Raw genomic sequence first — 19,543 nt, 5'->3', positions numbered from 1 at the left:
CACACTAGAAATGACAGCCCTTTCACAAGAACTCTTCCCACAGCCTCCTTTCCTAATGTGGATTTCCCTCTCAAATACCACAACAGGAGAAAAGGACTAAAAGGAGAAGGCGCCTTCTGCTGGGTCCACTTGAAATGGATGTGTTGTGTGCACACACGGTAATTTCTTTGGCTCTACCCCAAATGGAGAGTTTCACTGTGACTTTTGACAACCTTTCAGCAAGGTCTCAAAGTCCAACGAAGTGGCTGTATGAAAAGCCATGGGAAGCTGAGCTCCAAGGACAGAGACTGCTTTTCAAGCTCATGTTGCTGCTTCTTGGTACATAGCTGCTCTGAATGAGCAAACTCCATAGAAAAGATGAAATTTGAGGATCTCTTGCTGGAAATTGGTGGCTTTGGCAGATTCCAGATTTTGATTTTGTTTATCCTCTGCCTCCCAAGAATCAACCTTCCCATGCATTTCCTGCTGCACAATTTTCTTGCTGCTACCCCCTCTCATCACTGTGCAATTCCACACCAAGAGGCATTTGTGAACCTCACCATGGAGGAAGTTCTGCTCATCAGCATCCCCCAGGAGCCCGACGGCACTTTCAGGTCCTGTGAGATGTTCTCGCAGCCTCAGTTTCACCTGCTGCTCAATTCCTCTCTGCAACCAGAAAACAACTCCATCCAGCACTGCCAGCACGGATGGGTCTATGACCACTCACAGTTCACCTCCACCATCTCCACTGAGGTAACACCGTGCCTGTGATGTAGCCAAAAATCAAATTAGCTCAGTGTTTTGAGGAGCAGATAGAGAAGTGTTCGCTGGGTGCACAGAGTCAGAGGGGAATCTTTGCATTTTAACCAGTGGAAATTACTTGTTTAGAGAAGATTTCCTGGGATGGGGGAACTCTCTGAAGCTCAGAGTTAGAAGCCAACATTTATTATTATTATTACGAGCATCTTGCTTAGACTGATAGTTAGAAGCCAACATTTCTCGTTATAAGCATCTTAATTTCTCCAGGTGATTGAGAAGTTGGAAGGGGCAGGGGGAAGACACACATATAGGATTTTCTCTGCTTGGGCCACATGGCATTTGCACAGGATTACACCGTATCAAGATTTCATATGAGCCCATGACTTGCTTTCTTGATTTTCCAAACACGTTGTGACTTCTATTCCCTTGGCCACCCCTCCTCACTGATCTCTAGCTTCCCCCTCTTCTCCCCAAAATCGTGCTGCCTCTCTTCTCTTACCACCAGTGTCCCCTGCTGTCAAGCTAAATGTGCTCTCCAAGGGCCTCCTGCTGAGATGCAGCATGCTGGCCAGCCATAACCTTGAGCCTGCCCAAGGTCCCTGCCCATCAAACATTAACCACCTGCCTTCTGAAACGCTTTGCTAAGGCTAACAGTGATACCTCTGGGTGTTAATGCTTTACCTTCCTTGAAAGGTGGCAAAGCACAGGAGGTCTTAGTGAAGGGGACAAAAGGGGCATGGTTGGATTTGGAATGATAGTAGCTGACTGTCTCAGTAAGAGCAGGGCCAAGTCTTAACCTAGAGCTGATGCCTCCTCCCCACCACCCAACCACCCCTGATTTTGGCAGGCACGGAGGTGAGGGTCAGATATGCACTAGGTCTGTACCTCATTTCTGCACTGTTTCAGGGAGAAAGGTGTAAAGCACCCTTGGGGGAAAAGGCAGGGGATGTGCTCTGCAGCACAGATGCCGAGCATGGAGCCTCGTGATGCTGAACCCAGGGTGCAATGGCCTCGGGACATGTTCAAGGTGCCGGGGCTTTCTCTGGATTTTTTTGCTCTTGCAGCATGAAAGGTTGCTCAAGGTCTGTTTGGCCTTGTCAGAGAGGCTGCGAGGCTGGGCTGATGATTAAATTAAGTTTTGCCAAATTTGCTCATATAAAAAATTAACTCTGCAGCTTGGGCAAGCATTCTGTAATGATTAGCAACATCTGCACCTCCAAGAAAGTAAAATGATGCTCATAAACTTAATTAGGAAGAATGTCTATCCAACTTCTCGGTAAGAAATCTGTAAGTTAGCAACAGGAGCAAGTATTTGGTCTGACTCCCCCTCTGCCCTCCTTCCTCCCTGTGCAGACAACTTCAAAGGAAACTGCTCAGGGCAACAGTAACTGGATATCAACACGACATTCCCTAATGAAGGTTGAGGCATGTCTTAAGCTCACTGCAGTGCAGCACTGTGCAAACGCCCATCTCACCAAGGTAATCCCAGAAGCATGACAGAAGGAGCGAGGGAAGACATGCACCCAAGCAGGTTGAGAGCAGCTATCACAGGGGTCAGGAGAGGAAAAAGGGGATCTCTCCATGGTGAGTGGTACCCAGGAAGGCTTTCTGATGCCCAGTAAGTATCCACAGAGAGGCTGTCACAGTGGGGATAGATAACTGGGAGGCCTCTGAGTTTTGTAAGATGCAGCTTTACATTTTTACTTTTTGTAAGATAAAGCTTTACGTGTAAACAGCACTGTCCTATGTGCAATTTAGTGCAGGATTCTACCCCTCAATCAGATTTGGCCGATATAAATTGCAAGACACAATGACTGACCACTTGAGGGAAGGGGTGTGAAAAGGCAACTGGGCACTAAGTGTCATTTTGACCTTGTGTTTCAGTGGGACCTTGTGTGCGAGCAGCGTGGACTGAACCAGGCAACTGCAACCTTTTTCTTCATTGGCGTTACGATGGGGGCCATGGTATTCGGATACCTTTCAGACAGGTTTGACCCCTTTCAGGCTGTTATTTTCATGACGAGAACTTCACAAACATGTGACCTGCAAAAGGCAATCAGAGGGGCAGAGAAAGGAGAAAACACAATCGTAAAGGGAGAATCCAGCCTCTCACATGAAAATTGGATTAAAGTCATACTAGGAAGCAATGCAGGGTCTAAATGCTCCATGGATCAGCCAGTTAGCAACCCACCAAAGAAGCAGCTCTGGCCTTGGTTAGGAGTAAGATGCACTGCAGCAATGACCACAACGCTGTGGTCAGCATTGCTGCAGGAACAGTAAAAACTGAAAAAATCCACTGTCTGTGAGACCGATTTCAGAAACGACAACTGTCTGAAAAAGGAGAAAGCTGGCTAAAACAAAACCAAAACAAGAGGCTAAAAGAGTTAACTCCTTGCAAGTTATATGGAAATTGGTTAAGGACACCCAAGTGAGGGGCTCAGAGCAAATGTATGCCATAGCTGAAAACAAAGAGTCTCCAGAAAGCAAAAACTGACTCTGTCATTACTTGAGAAGCAGGGTAAAGGAGGTTATTAGAAGCGGGGAGACATTCCTCGAGGAAGAGCTGAGGCAATCACGAAAACAGGAACAAATCTGCTCTCTCTGGTTAAATGTTAGAATGTGATAATGTAAACCAGAAAAAAATCTGAGTAATAACCTAGAAAGGGCATCATTTAAGAAATTAAATATTTTTGCAAACAGCAGAACCAGGAAACCTACCAGAGAATACGAAGTGCAGGCACTGCAATCAGGATGTGCTACTCACTGTACGCTATTCATTATTTAATGTCTGAGTTTCCTGCGCAGCAAACTGCTTCCCGATTTCCTTCCTCTGGGAGCAAACAAGCATTAGTGTACAGCAAGCTACAAAATCACTGCATAGCAGAGGAAACCAGCTTCACACCCAGAGACTTAGTGCTGAAGATGGGAATTTTTACATCCATATCTTTGCATATGAGTATACCAGTATACTTTTACAAGGACCCAAGACACCTGGCTGATCTTCAGACTGTGTGTCTTGGCTTTGTATCTAAAATGGTTTTATAGCACAGTTGGAGGGAAAGAAATTCAGAATCACGAAAAGGAGCAGGACAAAATAAGGCAGAAGAGAAGGTCTCTGCTAGAGCAAAGTGAAAAATAATTTGTTTTTCAAATGGATTGTGAGGGGGAAGAGCCAGTAGAAGATCAAGGTGTAAAAAGAGCATCTGGAAATAAAAAGGGTGTAGTATGAAACATAAACGAGTTTGTGCTCACAGTGGGAGAACATGTAGGGACAGGTGTTGGAGCTGGAGCTTTGAAATAAGCTGACAGAAGAAGGCATAGAGAAATACACCAGGTGAATGCCAGTAAATGGCCAGAAGCAGGGAGTGGTCACCCAAGAGCCCTACAGGACCTTTGGGATGAAAATGCTGGAACACTGTTGGCATTGTGTGACCTTCACAGCAGAGGGCTGGGAAGGTATCATGTATCAAATCAGTTTTAAACTGGTTTCCAAAAAAGATCTTGGGAACTATGTTCGAGGCAGCCTGACATCTGTCTGTACCAGGCAAATTCGTAGAAACTATTCTGAAAGATCGAGGCAGTGGCCGCCATGGGTAGATATGACACACTAGTGAAGAATCAGCGGGGTTTTTGCAAAAGATTCATGCCTTACAAACATACTGGATTTCTTTGAATGCGCTAACAGGCATGTGAACAGGCAAGATACCATCTACATGGATTTCAAGAAGTTTCCTTACCAAAGGCTCCTAAAGAAACTGAGCTGCCCTAGGATAAGAAGGAAGGTCTCTGCATGACTAAATAATTCATCAAAAGCCAGGAAGGAGGGGGGAGATGTAAGTGTCCAGTTGGAGGGAGACCTGTGGGGACCTGTGCTTGGATTTGTGCGCTTTTCAGCACATTTATAAATTACCTGGAAAAGGAGCGAGTGGGGAGGTGATGCTGAGTGACCAGGCTGGTAGAGGTGAGATCTGAATGTGGAGAACTGCAGAAGGAGCTTAAAGAGCTCTGTGACTGAATGGGAGCATCAGAAGACAAAATTTCAGGGTAGATTAATCTAAAATAAAGAGAGAAACAATTCCAACTTCTCATTTAAAATTGAGGCCTTTGAGCTGACCATAGCTGCTCAGGAGCAAGACTTTGGGGTTACAACAGGCAGCTCTAGGCAAACATCCACTCAGCAATGAGTAGTGGCTGGGGAAACAAGTAGAAAATTAAGAATCATTAGGAAAGGAATATAAAATTAAAGAGAATATCACTATGCAGTAACATGTAAATGCATGTAGCCCCACATCTTGAATACTGTGTGCAGCTTTGACTTCCCTTCACCCTCCTTCCCCATCTTAAAAGGATACAGAAGAAATGGAGAAAATTCGGAAAAGCTTACAAAAAAGACCAAGGTATGGCTTGACTTCCAGTTAGCCAGACCAGGACCCTTCAGTCTGCTAAAGTGGCAGCTGATGAGGGGTTGACAGCCAGCTGTGCCCTCGTGAGCAGCCTGGAGCAGAGCTGACTGTGCACTGCCCAACTGAGCTACCCGGCCATGGCACCCGTCAGGAAAGGCTTGCAGCCCATGTAATCACAGTGGAGGCAGTGCATCCAGTAAATTTGCAGTAAATTTGGCAGATCTGTTAAACCTCAGGTGTCATGCCCCCAATCTCCCCTAAGACCCCTTAAAAGCTGACGTCCCATTAGCAACCTTCCTTTTCTCTAACAGAGAAGAGGTCCCACTTCTTTGTGCTAACAGTAATGCAGAGATTTCATCTCTAGTACTCCAGGGTGAAAACCATCTGGTCCTGGCATTTTCCTACACTTCAGGTTCATTTTGTTCTAAGCCTCTACAGACATTTGGATTTGAGAACATCTGTACTGACAAATTTTACCCTGGTAAACCCTCCGACAACCTTCACTGTGAACATATATATGCAAAAAAAAAAAAAAAAAAATTGTTTCTGTTATTGTCTGCGCTTTTCCAAACACTCCTTTTGTACCTTGTCCTTGTACTGAATTGATGCTTTGGCAGATTTCCAGATTGGGTTATTCATGAAAATGGCTTTTTTTATATATTTATGCTTGTGCAGTTTGCTCCTTTTATTATATTTTCTATATTTAATCTTTCAGAGGTTGTGCTTTCCTACCTCTCCCTTTGAAGACAATTTTAACAGCATTATTTCTAGCAGCCTCCCTGTAGCCTGCAGTTCAATCCTGCCAGCTCGCCTCTGGTTTCCCTAGCAGGTGGCATGCATTCGCTGAGAGAGTCTAGTAATGGGTCCATAAATAGATGCCTTGCTCCCTGCAGGGAATCTTACGGTTTTATATCCTTCTTACTGTATTTTCAAGAAAAATCTTAATTTAAAAAAATGTATCTTCTTTCTTAGGTAGTTACCCTATTGGAAACCGAATCCAGCTCTGGTGTGTTTCTGGGTGTTTGCTGCTCTGACCCAGGGGCATTACAATGACTTTTGCAAACTGGCTCTGCTTAAATTTCAAAGCAGATCCAGCAAACTGCCTGGCCCCAAGCCACAGGTTGTTTTTTCTCCACTAGATTCATAGCTAGCAGCTGCATAAAGTCATTTATGATAATTTTTAGGAATCCTATTGTGGCATTACGTCCCAGCACATCACTTTTTGCTCTGGAGTAATCGTTCTTGCCACCATCCTTCTCAGGTGGCCACTAAGAGAACCTTAATGCCAGAATCAGAGCAGGATTTTAGTCCCTATAGACTGAACATTACTTACTGATAGGGTTCATTTACTACTCCAGTTTGAACCTAAGCTTTCGGCACATGCAGTGCTGATGTTCATCAGAAGACTGATGCCTTGTGCTCCATTTTGATTTTTAGATTTTCATAGGTTGTATAGAAATACATACACATATTTCTTTGTGTGCATGTATACATGTGCATTTGTGTGTATTTGATTTTCTGTATTTCTCCACACTCTCCACACAGGACTCTGTACCAGGGGTAAGATGGTCCTACAACTTCCAAAACCCTTGGGGAATGACCTCCTAGCAGATTCTTCACAGACCCCTTAGGACATCAGGGCTATTTGGACATGTGGGCTGACAATTAGATTCTTTTTATTTTCCTTTGGGATCTTTGTTTTCCTTCCAAGGATCGGGGTGAAAGTGTCACGGTTCTCTCTCCTTCTCAAGAGTGGTGGCAGTGGCTGGTCCTGAGTGAGCCACAGGAGGAAGACATGATGAGCCAGGCATGGGGACAGCCATTGGAGGGAGCAGGGTGTGCCAGCAGCATGGGATTTCAAGCTGACATCGCTGCTTTTCATGATGGTGTTGAACAGGGGAGCCCGATATATTGTTTTGATCAGTGCTGCTCTTTCCATTGGAGAGCCTCGTGCCCGATGCTCTGGGGCAGGCTGGCCCTCTAAATGGGACTGCACCACTGTGGCACCAGCTATGTCCAGAGCTGTTTCCTCCTTTCTGGGGCATTGCATCTTGCGCTCTTTGCAGAGCGGGCAATATTTTCATTTTCCCTCTCAAGTCTCTGGCTTGCCCCATTTCAAACTCTCCTCCTGGGACAGGTTTCTAGCCGCTGTAACCCAGCCTGTGCTTGTGGCAGGTTCGGACGAAAAGCCATGCTCCTGCTGTCGCTTGTGTGCTCTGTCATATTTGGGATGCTGAGCGCTGCTTCCGTCTCCTACAGCATGCTGGCCATCACGCGGACCCTCACAGGGGTGGCCCTGAGCGGCGTCTCCCTTATTGTATTGCCTTTGGGTAAGTATGTGGGGGTTTGTGGGTGCCCGGTTGTACAGGGGGACTTCTGACAGGCAGTGGGTAGGTAGGGACTTGTCTATCAGACAGGGCAGAGCCAGTAGGAACAGGAGTTTGGAAATCGTTAAGTGTGCAACTTCACTACAGGCAGCCAAAAGAACATCCCTCTTGGGAGGGTCCAAGAATTACAATTTTCTGTTAGTCTAATTAATGCTTTAACAGTCTACTTAAAATATAAAAACCACTTATTAGTACTTCTGTTGCAACATTAACATTTGCAATCCATGCTACCCAATTCCTGTTAAGGATCATCAGAAGTACAGTAAAAGCCATAGACCAAAGTATCTGCCCCTTTCCTCTGATACTGAGTTCTCACCCTTCAAACACACTGTTAAGACAGTTCATCAGCGTTGCCGTGTCCTCAGGAGGAAGAGGACGGTGTGTCATTCGCGAGGTATTTCTACCTCCCCAGTCTTGAGTTTGCTCACCGTTTTCTTAAGTTCCCAATCTGTATTTTTAGAAAGAGTGGGGGGAAAGAACCACAAAAAAAAAATCATACAGAGCTAGGCAAAACTGAAGTTGAAGAATTTAGGTAATTATACAACAAAAACAAGCTCCAAACTTCAGGGTACCCAACAGAGCACTGGATCATTTTGTAGATACAGTTGGGACGTACTAGGGAAGACTCATTGTACCCACGAGCAAGTTACAGGTGCAGCAAAAATTTCCAGGATTTTCGCAGATACAGCCAAAATCAAGCTAAAATGGGTTCAATACTGGAAAAGTCCACACAAGACCTGACAAATCCCAAGGCCTGCTATGTTTTTTTATTGTTATAAAGGTTGATGCCTGCAAGGCAAAGTAGAGCTTGGGAGGGACATTTCTGATTGTTAGAGGTTGTAGCAAGATGTCCAGATCTTTGGAGGAAAATTGGCTTTTAGTTCACACACACAAACAAGGAGACCACCATCCATTCTGACTTTACATGTGTATTGGTATCTACTTTGGGTAGATTCCACATGAACAACAATTCATTTTAACATATTTCTTTCATCTGGAATAATGAGTGGGCAGAAAAATGGGAAACTGTGCAGGCAAGATGGTTAGGGGAAAAAAACCTACCTGTTTGACGAAGAAGACCATTTGAATGCTATTGAATGGGATAAAAAAAAAGTATCACCTCAGGTGTTTTTAGCACCGTTTCTTACTATATGTCCAGTCTTTCTTATTTCAAGGCTTTATTTTAGTTGCTTACAGCTTTGCAAGAGGTTAAGCATTGTGGATGAACGTTTTAAATGTGCCAGATGTTGGCCAAACAGTGGAACTCTCCCGGAGGAGAAGACCAGGGACGTTACCTCACTTTGCCTTTATTAAAAAGCCCTGCAGACCCCTTCCTGGAGAAGTCCTGTGCGTCCCAGCTGAACACTGCCTCACTCTTGCAGGGATGGAGTGGGTGGACATACAGCACCGTACCTTCTCCGGGATCCTGACTAGCATCTTCTGGAGCATCGGGAACATGCTGCTGGCCATGGTAGCGTACTTGGTGCGGGAATGGCACTGGCTATTAGTAGCCGTAACAGGACCTTGTCTTCTGAGCGTTGTCTGCCTGTGGTGAGTGCAGCCTGCAGCCTGGTGGGGATGGGGATACAGGACAGCTGGTGGGGATGGAAGTGGGCTGTCATTCGCCTCTTCTGCTCTGTGAACGTGGCAAATGTTGCAACGCTGATCCTAGGATTGGCTCCAGCAACCTAAAGAGGAGCAGGGCTCATCAGTGCCCTGCACTTGGCTCGCCCAGGCGTGACACCTCTTTAAAACTTGAGTGGCGTAGGTTTCATCTCTCCTCACCTCCGACAAGGCCAGGAGCCAAGGTTGCACCACGGCTTTGGGGACAAGATAGAGGCAGGACTGGGGCTGAGGCCAGGCATTTGGGGGACAGATTGCAGTGCAAAGGAGCAGGATTTGGTGCTGCAAGCACTGTCAGACGCGGTTCAGAGCAAGCAAAGAGATCCCAATGAAGGGAGACAGGACCAGGCCAGATCCTTGGCTTTAATCCTTAGTAGACTCAAGATAAATAATTTTTCCATCCTCTGTCCCCACCTCATTGGGGAGGATGCCTCTGGTACCAATTTTTTGATATAAGCCAATGACATCTGCAGGCTAGGTCAGGTGCATTTATATCTCTACTTCCCATGGCCTTTCTCAGCTGTGCAAACATCCTGATGGGTCAAATACATCTGCTTTCTATGGGCTATTTCCCTCCTGTAGCCTTATTTAAGAAATACCTGACATCTCTTAAGCCTTAAAATAGGAGATGGTTCATTTAATCAAAGAAACCAATTTTCCTTCTTTTTTTCATGTAGTAACACAGACTAGAATACAGGGTTGATTCACTGCTACTGTGACTGTAATATGAAGTGTATTGGATCAACTTATTTGATGATCCAAAACAGTCCTTTGAATAAGCAGCTCCATTTCCTGGCTGGACAAAAGTTCCGTGAGGAAATAAGCAAGCAGGTATTCCCACAACTGCCCCATTGAAAATATTCAGAAATGGGGGTCTGGGTCTCCTCCACCTTATAGTGGTTGTTTAGTTCCTTTTGGACATCGGTGTGGTCCTGGACCACAATGGAGAAATCACAGACGTGTCTCTCAGGGCGATGGGGAGCTCTAGCTGGAAACCCACAAGAATAAGCTCTGATTGTTAAGACAAGACACGTGGGCCGCAAAATTATATGCATAGTCGCTGAGCAGAAAGAGTGATATCCAAATGCTAAAGTGCCTTTCAGCTGCCATCAAAGAAGCTTCTAGTGACCATGATTTGCTTTTTTATTATGTCTGTCCATCAGCATGAAGCAGTAGATTAAATAGCTGCACAGATCTAGAAGAAAAATCTCAAATAATACTTACGAAAAATGGGATATAAACTGATGCTGTTAATCAATGGCTCAAAAGAGAGGTATTGTTTCTCCGGTGATAAGGGTTTTCTGGCAAAGAGTAACATCTGATATTTCACTGATCAAGTCCGACACAACTAAAATACGTGTTCTGCTGACTTTTTTAGTTTGAGTTGGTTTGCTCTTTCTCTAGGACAACCAGCCATAAAAAACTGAGTCCTGGGAAGTACTGAAATTCACAGATATATTTGGACCCACCTTTTCCATGATAGCTGATTTTTTTTCTCTTATGTTAATGCCTTTTATGAAGATTAGTTCCCCAACAAATTATGCTGTAGTCTGATCAAAATTCAAGCATGCAAGAGGTCAGTGATTGTTGGATAATTAAAAGTCCCTGAAGTATGGAATCAAAATCTAATTTAGCACACTCTGTAGATATTGTTGATACAATGTCAGAACTCAGTTGACACATTAAACAACCAACAGACATAATATTATACTCTGGAAATGATGGCAATGAGTGCAAAATGCCATCTTTCACTCTTTATATTTCCCAAGGTGCATTGGGTTATAAGCTTATGGGAAGGAGTTGAAAACTTTCCAGAAGACCAGTTCGGCAAATGTTTTTGCTCTACACATCCTTTTCAGCTACTGCTTGAATAGTGACAGCAGTTGTTCATCAGCTTTTTGTAATCTGATTTAGGGCACATTAATTACCAACAGCTTACAGGGAACTGGTCTCGGACCGCTCCAGAGGGAGACTCCAGTGAGAAATTTTGACAACTGTGTGACCCCAGTAGACCTCATACCCACATACTTCTTCAAGGTTGTAAGTCTTCCCACTGACTGCTCAGGATGCTCAGCTGAAGTCTCCGTGAGAACAGCAGATTCTGTTTTCTACTTCTCTCAGGGACAGGTTTGGGTAGCAGGAGGTAGGTGTTGGCTGCTCTAGCAGAATGTAGCCACTGTGGCATATTTCCAATGTCTTCTGGACCCTGACAGCTATGCGGACCCACAAAATACCATGTACCCTCTAGGCCAGATGGGCTTCACTGTGGCCTGGGAAGTTCCGGGCCAAACAGGGCCATGTAGCCATGAATTGCAACCAGATGCAAGATCAGAGAGAAGTCCAAGAAGAGGGAGTTGCAGATGCTAGTTTATGACAAGTGCTGGATCTTTTGCTGGAACAGACAGAAAAATAAGAGTCACAGGACTCCCACCCTACACAGGTCTGCTAAGCAGACCTCTCAGGGCTGCTAATTAGCTCTACAGCAGTACAACATTCCTTGTCACTCAGTGACTAGGGTGGATACTTCACTGGGGACCGCAGCCACAATGATTTAGACCCCAGTTGACTGTCTTGTGCAGAAGGCTTTGATTATTGTGAAAAACATAATTTTAGCAATTAACAAAGTAAGTACAGAGCCCACTAAATCCTTTCTACATAGCAATTTTTTATATCCTAAAATTTTGATGTTTAGAGAGTCCCAAAAAGCATTAATCTGTAAATATAAACTCTCTGGGGCCAATTTTAATTGATAAGAGTTTGAAACTTCAACCAGCTCAGAAAATTCAAGCTTTGATCAAAGATAACATGATAAAAATTTTGGCTAGACATACTTCAATTAGCAGACTGTACTCCTTTAAGGATAGAACAGCATGTACATGTAACACGGGTGTCCCATTACTCTTATTCTCATGAACCACAGTTGCTATTTTTAGCTGAGGTTGAAGTCTCATAGAGAAGACCCCTTCTCTTTGGCTAGAGCCATGTATGTGGGGTGGAAAACACGGAGCGCCAACAGGAACGCTGTCTTCTCTCCTCGCACCAGGTGGGTTCCAGAGTCTGCCCGGTGGCTGATAGCCAATGGCAAAGTGAAACAAGCTCACAGGCATGTGCTTAGATGTGCAAGGATGAACGGAAGGAAAGACTTCGCTGTCTCACCAGAGGTGAGAAACTGAAGATCCAGACACATGTTCTTCCTCTCCCATTTTCTCTCTATATATTTTACTTCTATTTGATACCTGAAGCAATGTTCAACCTGCAGTGTGATCTGTGGGGCACTGTGGTCCACAGGGTGTCATGCTCCATTTTACTCTAGAAAGCAGTTACATCCACTCCTAAAGATAAAGCAGCAGCTCAACTCCCCTAAGGCCAGAAATCCCCTTCATTAGGTGGAGTGTCTTTCCATTCATTATTGCCATGACAAGAAGCCTCACTGCACTGGACACTGGACTAAATACGCAGCAAGAGAGAAGCACAGCCTAAAAAATAAGGCAGAGGCATCACTCCCATAATAGAGAGGAGAGTGTGCAGGTGCATGAGCCATTTGTGCAGCTTAGTGTTTGACTTCTTGGTTGCCGAAGTGTTTGCCAAGTGTTGGTACAGTGCTAGCAGAAAGCAGACACATTAATAGCATATAGTTAGCATATGTTCTCTCATATTGCACTTGAGATACTGCATGTAGTGTACCCAAAAACGTAGAGGCTAGTCCACCTCAGGCTGCATTTAGTGTACATGTGAAACTGGAAGATAGTCAGCCATAGTGCCCCAGTAGTGAATGTGGGTGTAAAGAACATTTGGCATAATCAGCTTTTCCTCCTGGGCTAAAGCTCTGCTCTCAAGTGTGTCATGGCTCTGCCAGCAGTTTTAAAGGAATGTAGCAAGGGTGAGATGTTGCGCAAAGTAGGCATGTACCCACTGGTTTGCTCGACCCCAGAGGTGTAAAGGATGGAGTGAAAATGCTCAGCGAGATGACTGAACAAATAAAGTGGAAGGAGAACCCCCAAAAAAAGCCACCTATTTTCAACTCCAAAGCTCAAGGCATGAGGCTGATCTGGAGATCTTAATCTTGTGCTGAGTTCTATCTTAAAAATGTATTTTTGCATTCAGATTCACAAATGTTGAGACCTTGGTCCATGACGTTTACTTAAGGACATGCTGGTGGCTCCAGGGTATTGTGATAAGCTCAAGTGATGTCCCAGCTATAGGGAGGACTCAAGGGCCAGGCAGAATCTGGTCTCTCCCTTTGGAAAGACACTAGAGCATAGTCAGTGCTCACAACAACCCTTCACAGTCAGGCTTGGATGGCTGCACATCCGTTACCTCTGTCTAATTTGGTCCACATGATTTGTCTCGACCTTCTTAAGAGCATCAAAGCTCAGCTGTGAAATCCAGTGGGTATGGAAATTTGTGGTTTGTTAAACATCAATCTTTCCTTTAATGTCCATTGGTTTTCCTCTTACCAAAAGAGGAAGATGGGAAACCCCTTGCACCAGCACAGGAGCCTTGTGCTTTGCTGTCACGGTCCAGCTGCATCTCTGTGTGCATCCAATGCTCCTGCAACCACACCACTGTCTTATCCTGGCCAGCATGCCATTTTTTAAAAGCAGTTTCCTAGTATCTGTTGAAGAGGTGATTAGTCCTTTCGATTTACAACAGAAACATGTTGTTTAATCATGTAAGAAATTATGAATTTACTGGTTGTGGCAGACAGGAGTTGAGTGCGACTCTTCCTTGCCTTTAATCAAGCCAGTAGCTCTGACTAAATATGTAAAAATAACAAGTTATAACTTTCATTCAGCCTTAGCTGATGACTCTGTATTTCAGAGTGCAGTTTTTCACCAGGAAGGGCATGGCCTTGCACCCTCATACCATTCTTAAGGTTAGGAAATGTAGCTGGGGCTTCCCCACTATCACAGCCTTGCTGTGATATCTATCACACACCATACTGTGGACCACTGGACCACAATCAAGAAAGGCTTGCAGTTGTGACACCTTGCTGGATTCATGAGGTTTATAGGGACATACTTGTTTTTTCTGTCCATATCCAAACATGCAGGCAACACAGAACTAGCTGATTCTAGTTTGCTTAATTGACTTGACCATGCATCAGTGTGTTTTGATAGCTTATTAAGGTAACAGCTGATTTTCCTTAGTTCAGAAGACTGAACTCTGAAAAACGTATAATGTCCAGATAATTGCACAGCACTGACGTACTCTCAGGTTTAATAGCATTGTCTTATAGAACTGATTAAGGAATTTCCCAGTGTGAAATTCTTTTTTCAGTATGAAAAGCTTTGTCACCATCCAAAAACTGCAAAGGATAGTATGCAATTAGAAATAAAATCTTAGCTCTTCCCTAGTGAAACGTGCTGTTACTTATAGCTACCCTCTTCCCTTTCCTAACGCTTTCTTTCATTTTGTACAATTCTTTTAACCAGAGAGCTCTTTGGGCTGGGATTTCTCTTTTATTAGATATTTCCACAAATCCCCAGCCCCCGTAACCGTTCAGCACCGTCTTAATTGTAGGTGATGCTGTAGGCCTACAGATTCCCTCACCCTCCTCCCTCCCCAGCCATCACTGAATTATGTGCATTTTAAGTTTCTTGGGGTTCTCGCTGTTCTTGCTCTCCCAGTTGTCCTTCCACATGCCAAGAAATCTGGCTAACAATACATACTGGAAGACGTTTACCATGTTAATGTCTTACGTTCCCCATTTTAATAGCAAGTCATGCAACTTAAAGAGAGGACAGACTGCCATCAGGGTAACTTGAATCTAATATTGAAATTCTCAGCATTGCAGAAGTAATCTGTTATCAGTGCTATGATTCATCCTATGCATTTGGATGAAAAGACTTATTATTTGTCTGTGAAAAAAGTAAAAAAAAAAAAGGTAAAATTTTTAAAAAATAACTTACTTGCCATACTGCAGTATTAACAAAAGTTACCAGATCCAGAGATGGGTGTACAGAAATAAAAGAAAAACATGGGTTCCACAAACCACTAGATAATGTGGGAAAGGATCATCAAGGTGCTAAACAGACAAGACACCCTGTCTGGTTCAGAAAGTCCCTGAACAGCTGGAGGCGGTGACATTTCTAGGGGAGTATCTCTGTATGCTTGCCTGGCTCTTCTGTAGGCTCCATTGCAGGATGCTTTGGAGACAAGGCACTGGAGAAGATGATCCTCTGGTCCAAGATGCTGCATGCCCTTTTCGTCCATCTAAGTTGTAGGTTCCCTATGCAGCTCTGTGGCTGGGATTAAGTATTTATGCAAAAGCTTTGGCCGAGGCTTTGCTTTCTCTGAAGAGGATATTGATTTGCGAATACATGTAACTAGTTAACCAGACTCTCTCCTCAAGTTTTCCTGTGATTCATAACCTAATCAATTTTAACTGTCCTACCCTGCATTTGCTCATGATTTTTGGACATGGTGAAGCAAGGCTGTCCTGAGAGGAATTACTCTCTCCCAACATTAGGTGTCCACATCATCACTGTCTGCAGTCTCCTTTACAGTCTGCAATCTAATGAATAGCCAAGGGAGGCTAGCACATGATTCTTCTGACCAAATGCAGTTGTTTGCTCTAGAATAAAATGACTCCATCACTTCCATTGGAGATGTCCATTAACTACACAGTGAGCCTATGGCAACTAGCTTAGGTATAGCTGCATTGCAGACCTGTAGTTGTGTGAATCTCTTGCATCTCAGCCAGTGAGTAGAACTTACCAACTCTCCTGGTACTTACCCCTCAATCAATTGCTAAAAGACTTGGTGAATAAGCACTCTCTTCTTCCTTATGGGCAGGGCCCACTTCTCAGTGCCTGACCTTTTTATGCATTCTGTATTTATATAAACAGATGTATAAATAATCACACTTTATATAAATGCACTCATGAGAATAAAGCATGCAGCTCACTGTTAGATCCTGTCTGAGACCTGACACAACGGCAGGCAACCTCATGGGGAAGAGGGTGGAACTGGCCAACACTGACTTTGCCAACACCATGATCTGCAACCCTTCCTGCCACATGTAGGTAAGAGAGAAGAAGGGACCATGGGAAGAAAAAGAGGTCTAAAACGGTAGGCAATCTATAAAGTTGTAGGAAGACATGCCTCTGACAACATATGCCCAGAGAATTGTTCTGCAGTGGGAACGTATGGAAAATCCACGGTGGAGCTGGAGCTGGGAAGGGCAAAGGCCCCAGCCTGTCTAGGGTTTCATGTCTGGATCCTAAAAGTACAGCAGCTGAGCTATTTCCTTCTTTCCACCTCTCCCAGGCCCTCAGAAGGATGGCAACAGAGAAAAAGCCAGGAGGGAGTTACTCCTACATCAGCCTGTTCAGGACACCAGTCCTGCGGAAGATCTCTCTGTGTTCTGGGACTGTGTGGTAAGCAGTGTCACTTCACACGGGGGATTTGTCCTGCAGTTCCCCGGCTTGATTTCCCTAATCCCCATCTCCACACACTCCTTGCAGGTTTGGTGTTGCCTTCTCTTACTATGGCATGAGCATGAACCTAACTGGCTTTGGACTCAACATGTATCTCTCCCAGTTTGTCTTTGGTGTCATTGAGATTCCAGCCAAGATAATCATGTACGTGGTGGTGAATCGAGCTGGACGACGGCAGAGTCAGGCGTGGGCACTCATCCTGACCGGACTATGCATAGGAGCTTTTCTTCTGCTATATGCAGTACTTGCTAAAGGGGAGGTTTCCATTCTGTGCAGTGCTAGAGGAGAACCGTAGATCTTGTCCACAGGCAATTCTGTATAGAGATGTCCTCCACCTAAAGGACATCTGTGGGACAAGGTTGCTAATGTGGGCTAGCCCTAATATCTGGTGGCAACAGATGGTCTCCAATCACTGGGAAGTGGCTAGTAAGGGTCCAGTGATGGCAAGGTGAAGTGCCTATCTTTATTACAGACATTGTCCAGTGGGAAATGTCAGGACCTATCCTTTCATCAGTTCAGCTCCCACTCGGGCTAGTAGTTACTAAACTTACCAATCCAGACTTTGAAGACAGCAGTTCCAGGGCTATGAAGCTCCCCGTTTTGTCTGTAGGAGCATTGAACCTTCTTCCTTCCTTGTACCTGAGGCCACAAGAAGCTTCTTCCTAGAGGCTGCTCTTTGACTTGCTCATTGTCATAAATGTCTTTTTTTTCCTCCTAGCCTTCACTTCCTTGCGCTCTGTAGTAGCCATTATGGGCAAAGGTTTCTCAGAAGCTGCATTCACTACTGTCTTCTTGTACACCTCTGAGCTCTACCCCACCGTACTGAGGTAAGAGAAGCCACTCGCCTGAGCACACAACCAGAGCCTCGGTGGGATGTCGCCCTCAGGTCTTCGACATCAGCACAGCAGGACATGCTGTTGGCTAGACTGCAGAACTGATGCTTTGCCTCTAGAAGTAGCAGGTTCTAGGGATTACACATACTCACAAGAAAGGAGCAGAAAGCTACCCTTTTTTTACCTGGGTTATGTGTGGTTACATTATGTCGATAGGGAGACGTATCGAAAGGTGAGGAGTATTCTGCATGAGAAAATTTTTGAACTCCGTAAGGCATCTGTGCTTAGTAAAGTCTTAGTTCCCTGTGACAATCTGCCAATAACTGTTAAAAGACCCCAAAAATAATAATTTGAAATACCAAGTTTTATAAGGGACACACACTACCACACGTTTGACAGTTTTCTGGACATCAAATGATATTAAATCAGGGATTACCTAGCGTTTCAGGAGGAAAAAGAGAGCTTATTTGAAATATCTGGGTGACATAAAACCAGATTTAGCATCAGCATAGTTTGGGATATAGCTGAGACTGGTGGAGGGAATCTCCTCACTGGTTGCTTTGTGAAATTCTGAAAAAAACCTCACGGATCACAGCAGGCCTTGTGGCTTACTTCACCTCTGTCCCTCCCTGCCCAGAGTACCCTTCTCTGTCATTTAGTCCTTTAACTTTCACTGGTCTGTTGCATGTGGGGAATGATGCATATTTAAACCGAAGTGGGCACACTGATCTGCTACTTTTCTTCTCAGATTGGTTTGTATTTTTACATGCTCAAAGACATTGACAGATAAAGACAAAAATGTTGGTTCCTTCTGCAGTACTTACTCTGCATATGCACAAGTAGGTCTTGGAATCCTTGTTGTCAGTGTGAAATGCCACCCATCCCCTGAAAATTAGTAAGTGGAATATGTCCAAGGTCTTATTTTTGGCCTTGTCTCCAAGCTTTCCTGGGCTTATAGCTACAGCAGGACCAAAGGGGCTCACAGGTATCTCTAGTGCATGCCACCTGCCTAGAAGTACCTGGGAGAAGGAGGGACTTAGGTTTGCTCTCAGCAGATTGGAGGACTTACTACGGGATGGGTAGAAAATGCACTCGGGGTTTTAGACATTTAAAGTGGAAACAACTTTAGAGCAGATATTTTTAGTGTGGAACTGCAGCTTCTTTCTCATAATGGACATAAATCTATATCTCACAGCAGCTACGGTTGCTCTCTGGGAAATATTATCATTGTAGGAAGACAGGAAGAAAGAAAAAAATAAACTAGAAAAAACCTGGCAGTGGAAAAACTTGAGGGGGGGAAAGCCTCAGCACTTACAGAAAAATAGGGGAAAGGGGGAGAGGGTCTGCACTTTTTCCCAAGGTCTGATATGAAAGAAGTACCCATCTCTTTCTCATGGTGGTCTGCACCACCATGGTGCCCTACCTTTCCAGGCAGAATGGAATGGGGTACACCTCCTTCGTGGCACGCCTCGGCGGGGCTTTGGCCCCACTTGTCTTTCTGCTGGATGAGGTGTGGAGGTCTCTGCCTGAGGTGACATACTGTGGTGTAGCAGTGTGCTGCGGCTCGGTGGCCTTCCTGCTCCCGGAGACACTCAACGTGCGCCTGCCTGAGGGCATCGAGGACATCGAGAAGGCACAGTGAGTCAGCTCCATCCCGCCCTGCACATGGAGTCTGCTGAGAGAGGCGGGGGACGTCCCTCTCTGCCGCCTGTAATTCCCCATCTGTGGGTGGCAGCGGATGAAGGGACAGCCCAGTGGGGATTGGGGCTGTCAGGCTTTCTGCTCTCCTGTCCATCAGCCCAAAGTGCCTTCTTTTCTTCCAGAGTGAAAGGGCCACCACAAATCAGTGCTCCTGAGGGCATGCCGCTACAGTCTCTGCCAAAGTGAGGGACTCCATGGGACAGCCACTATGTAGGACTGCAAAACTGAGCTGTGCTCTGACCTGTCAATAAAAGAGCCTTTACTGTCCTCCTAGTCTCTCTCTGCAGGGAAGTGGGGCTGAGGACATTGGAGGAAGGAGGCGGATAATGAAACCAGATGGAGGTAGCTAACCCCACTCTGTAGTGTGGCCAGGAGCAAGAATGCAGAGGTCTAACAGGGTGTGGAAATAAAGGCAC

The 19,543-nt window shown here is 45.0% G+C and overlaps 1 protein-coding gene across 1 annotated transcript; it reads left to right on the top strand.

Moving 5' to 3' along the window:
• Positions 1 to 276: 276 nt before the first annotated feature.
• Positions 277 to 19,309, top strand: SLC22A7 (solute carrier family 22 (organic anion transporter), member 7; the record flags this gene model as incomplete). The annotated part of the gene is made up of 10 exons (XM_009587322.1): positions 277 to 732; positions 2,623 to 2,726; positions 7,317 to 7,471; positions 8,911 to 9,079; positions 12,195 to 12,312; positions 16,424 to 16,533; positions 16,621 to 16,868; positions 17,312 to 17,420; positions 18,858 to 19,064; positions 19,250 to 19,309. Coding segments are annotated over exons 1-10 (1,655 nt in total), but the record flags the coding sequence as incomplete, so codon positions are not given.
• Positions 19,310 to 19,543: the final 234 nt, after the last annotated feature.

Source organism: Fulmarus glacialis, unplaced genomic scaffold (genome assembly GCF_000690835.1).
Source record: "Fulmarus glacialis isolate BGI_N327 unplaced genomic scaffold, ASM69083v1 scaffold49991, whole genome shotgun sequence".
NCBI classification, from domain to species: domain Eukaryota; kingdom Metazoa; phylum Chordata; class Aves; order Procellariiformes; family Procellariidae; genus Fulmarus; species Fulmarus glacialis.
This window is presented reverse-complemented; position numbering and strand designations above follow the sequence as displayed.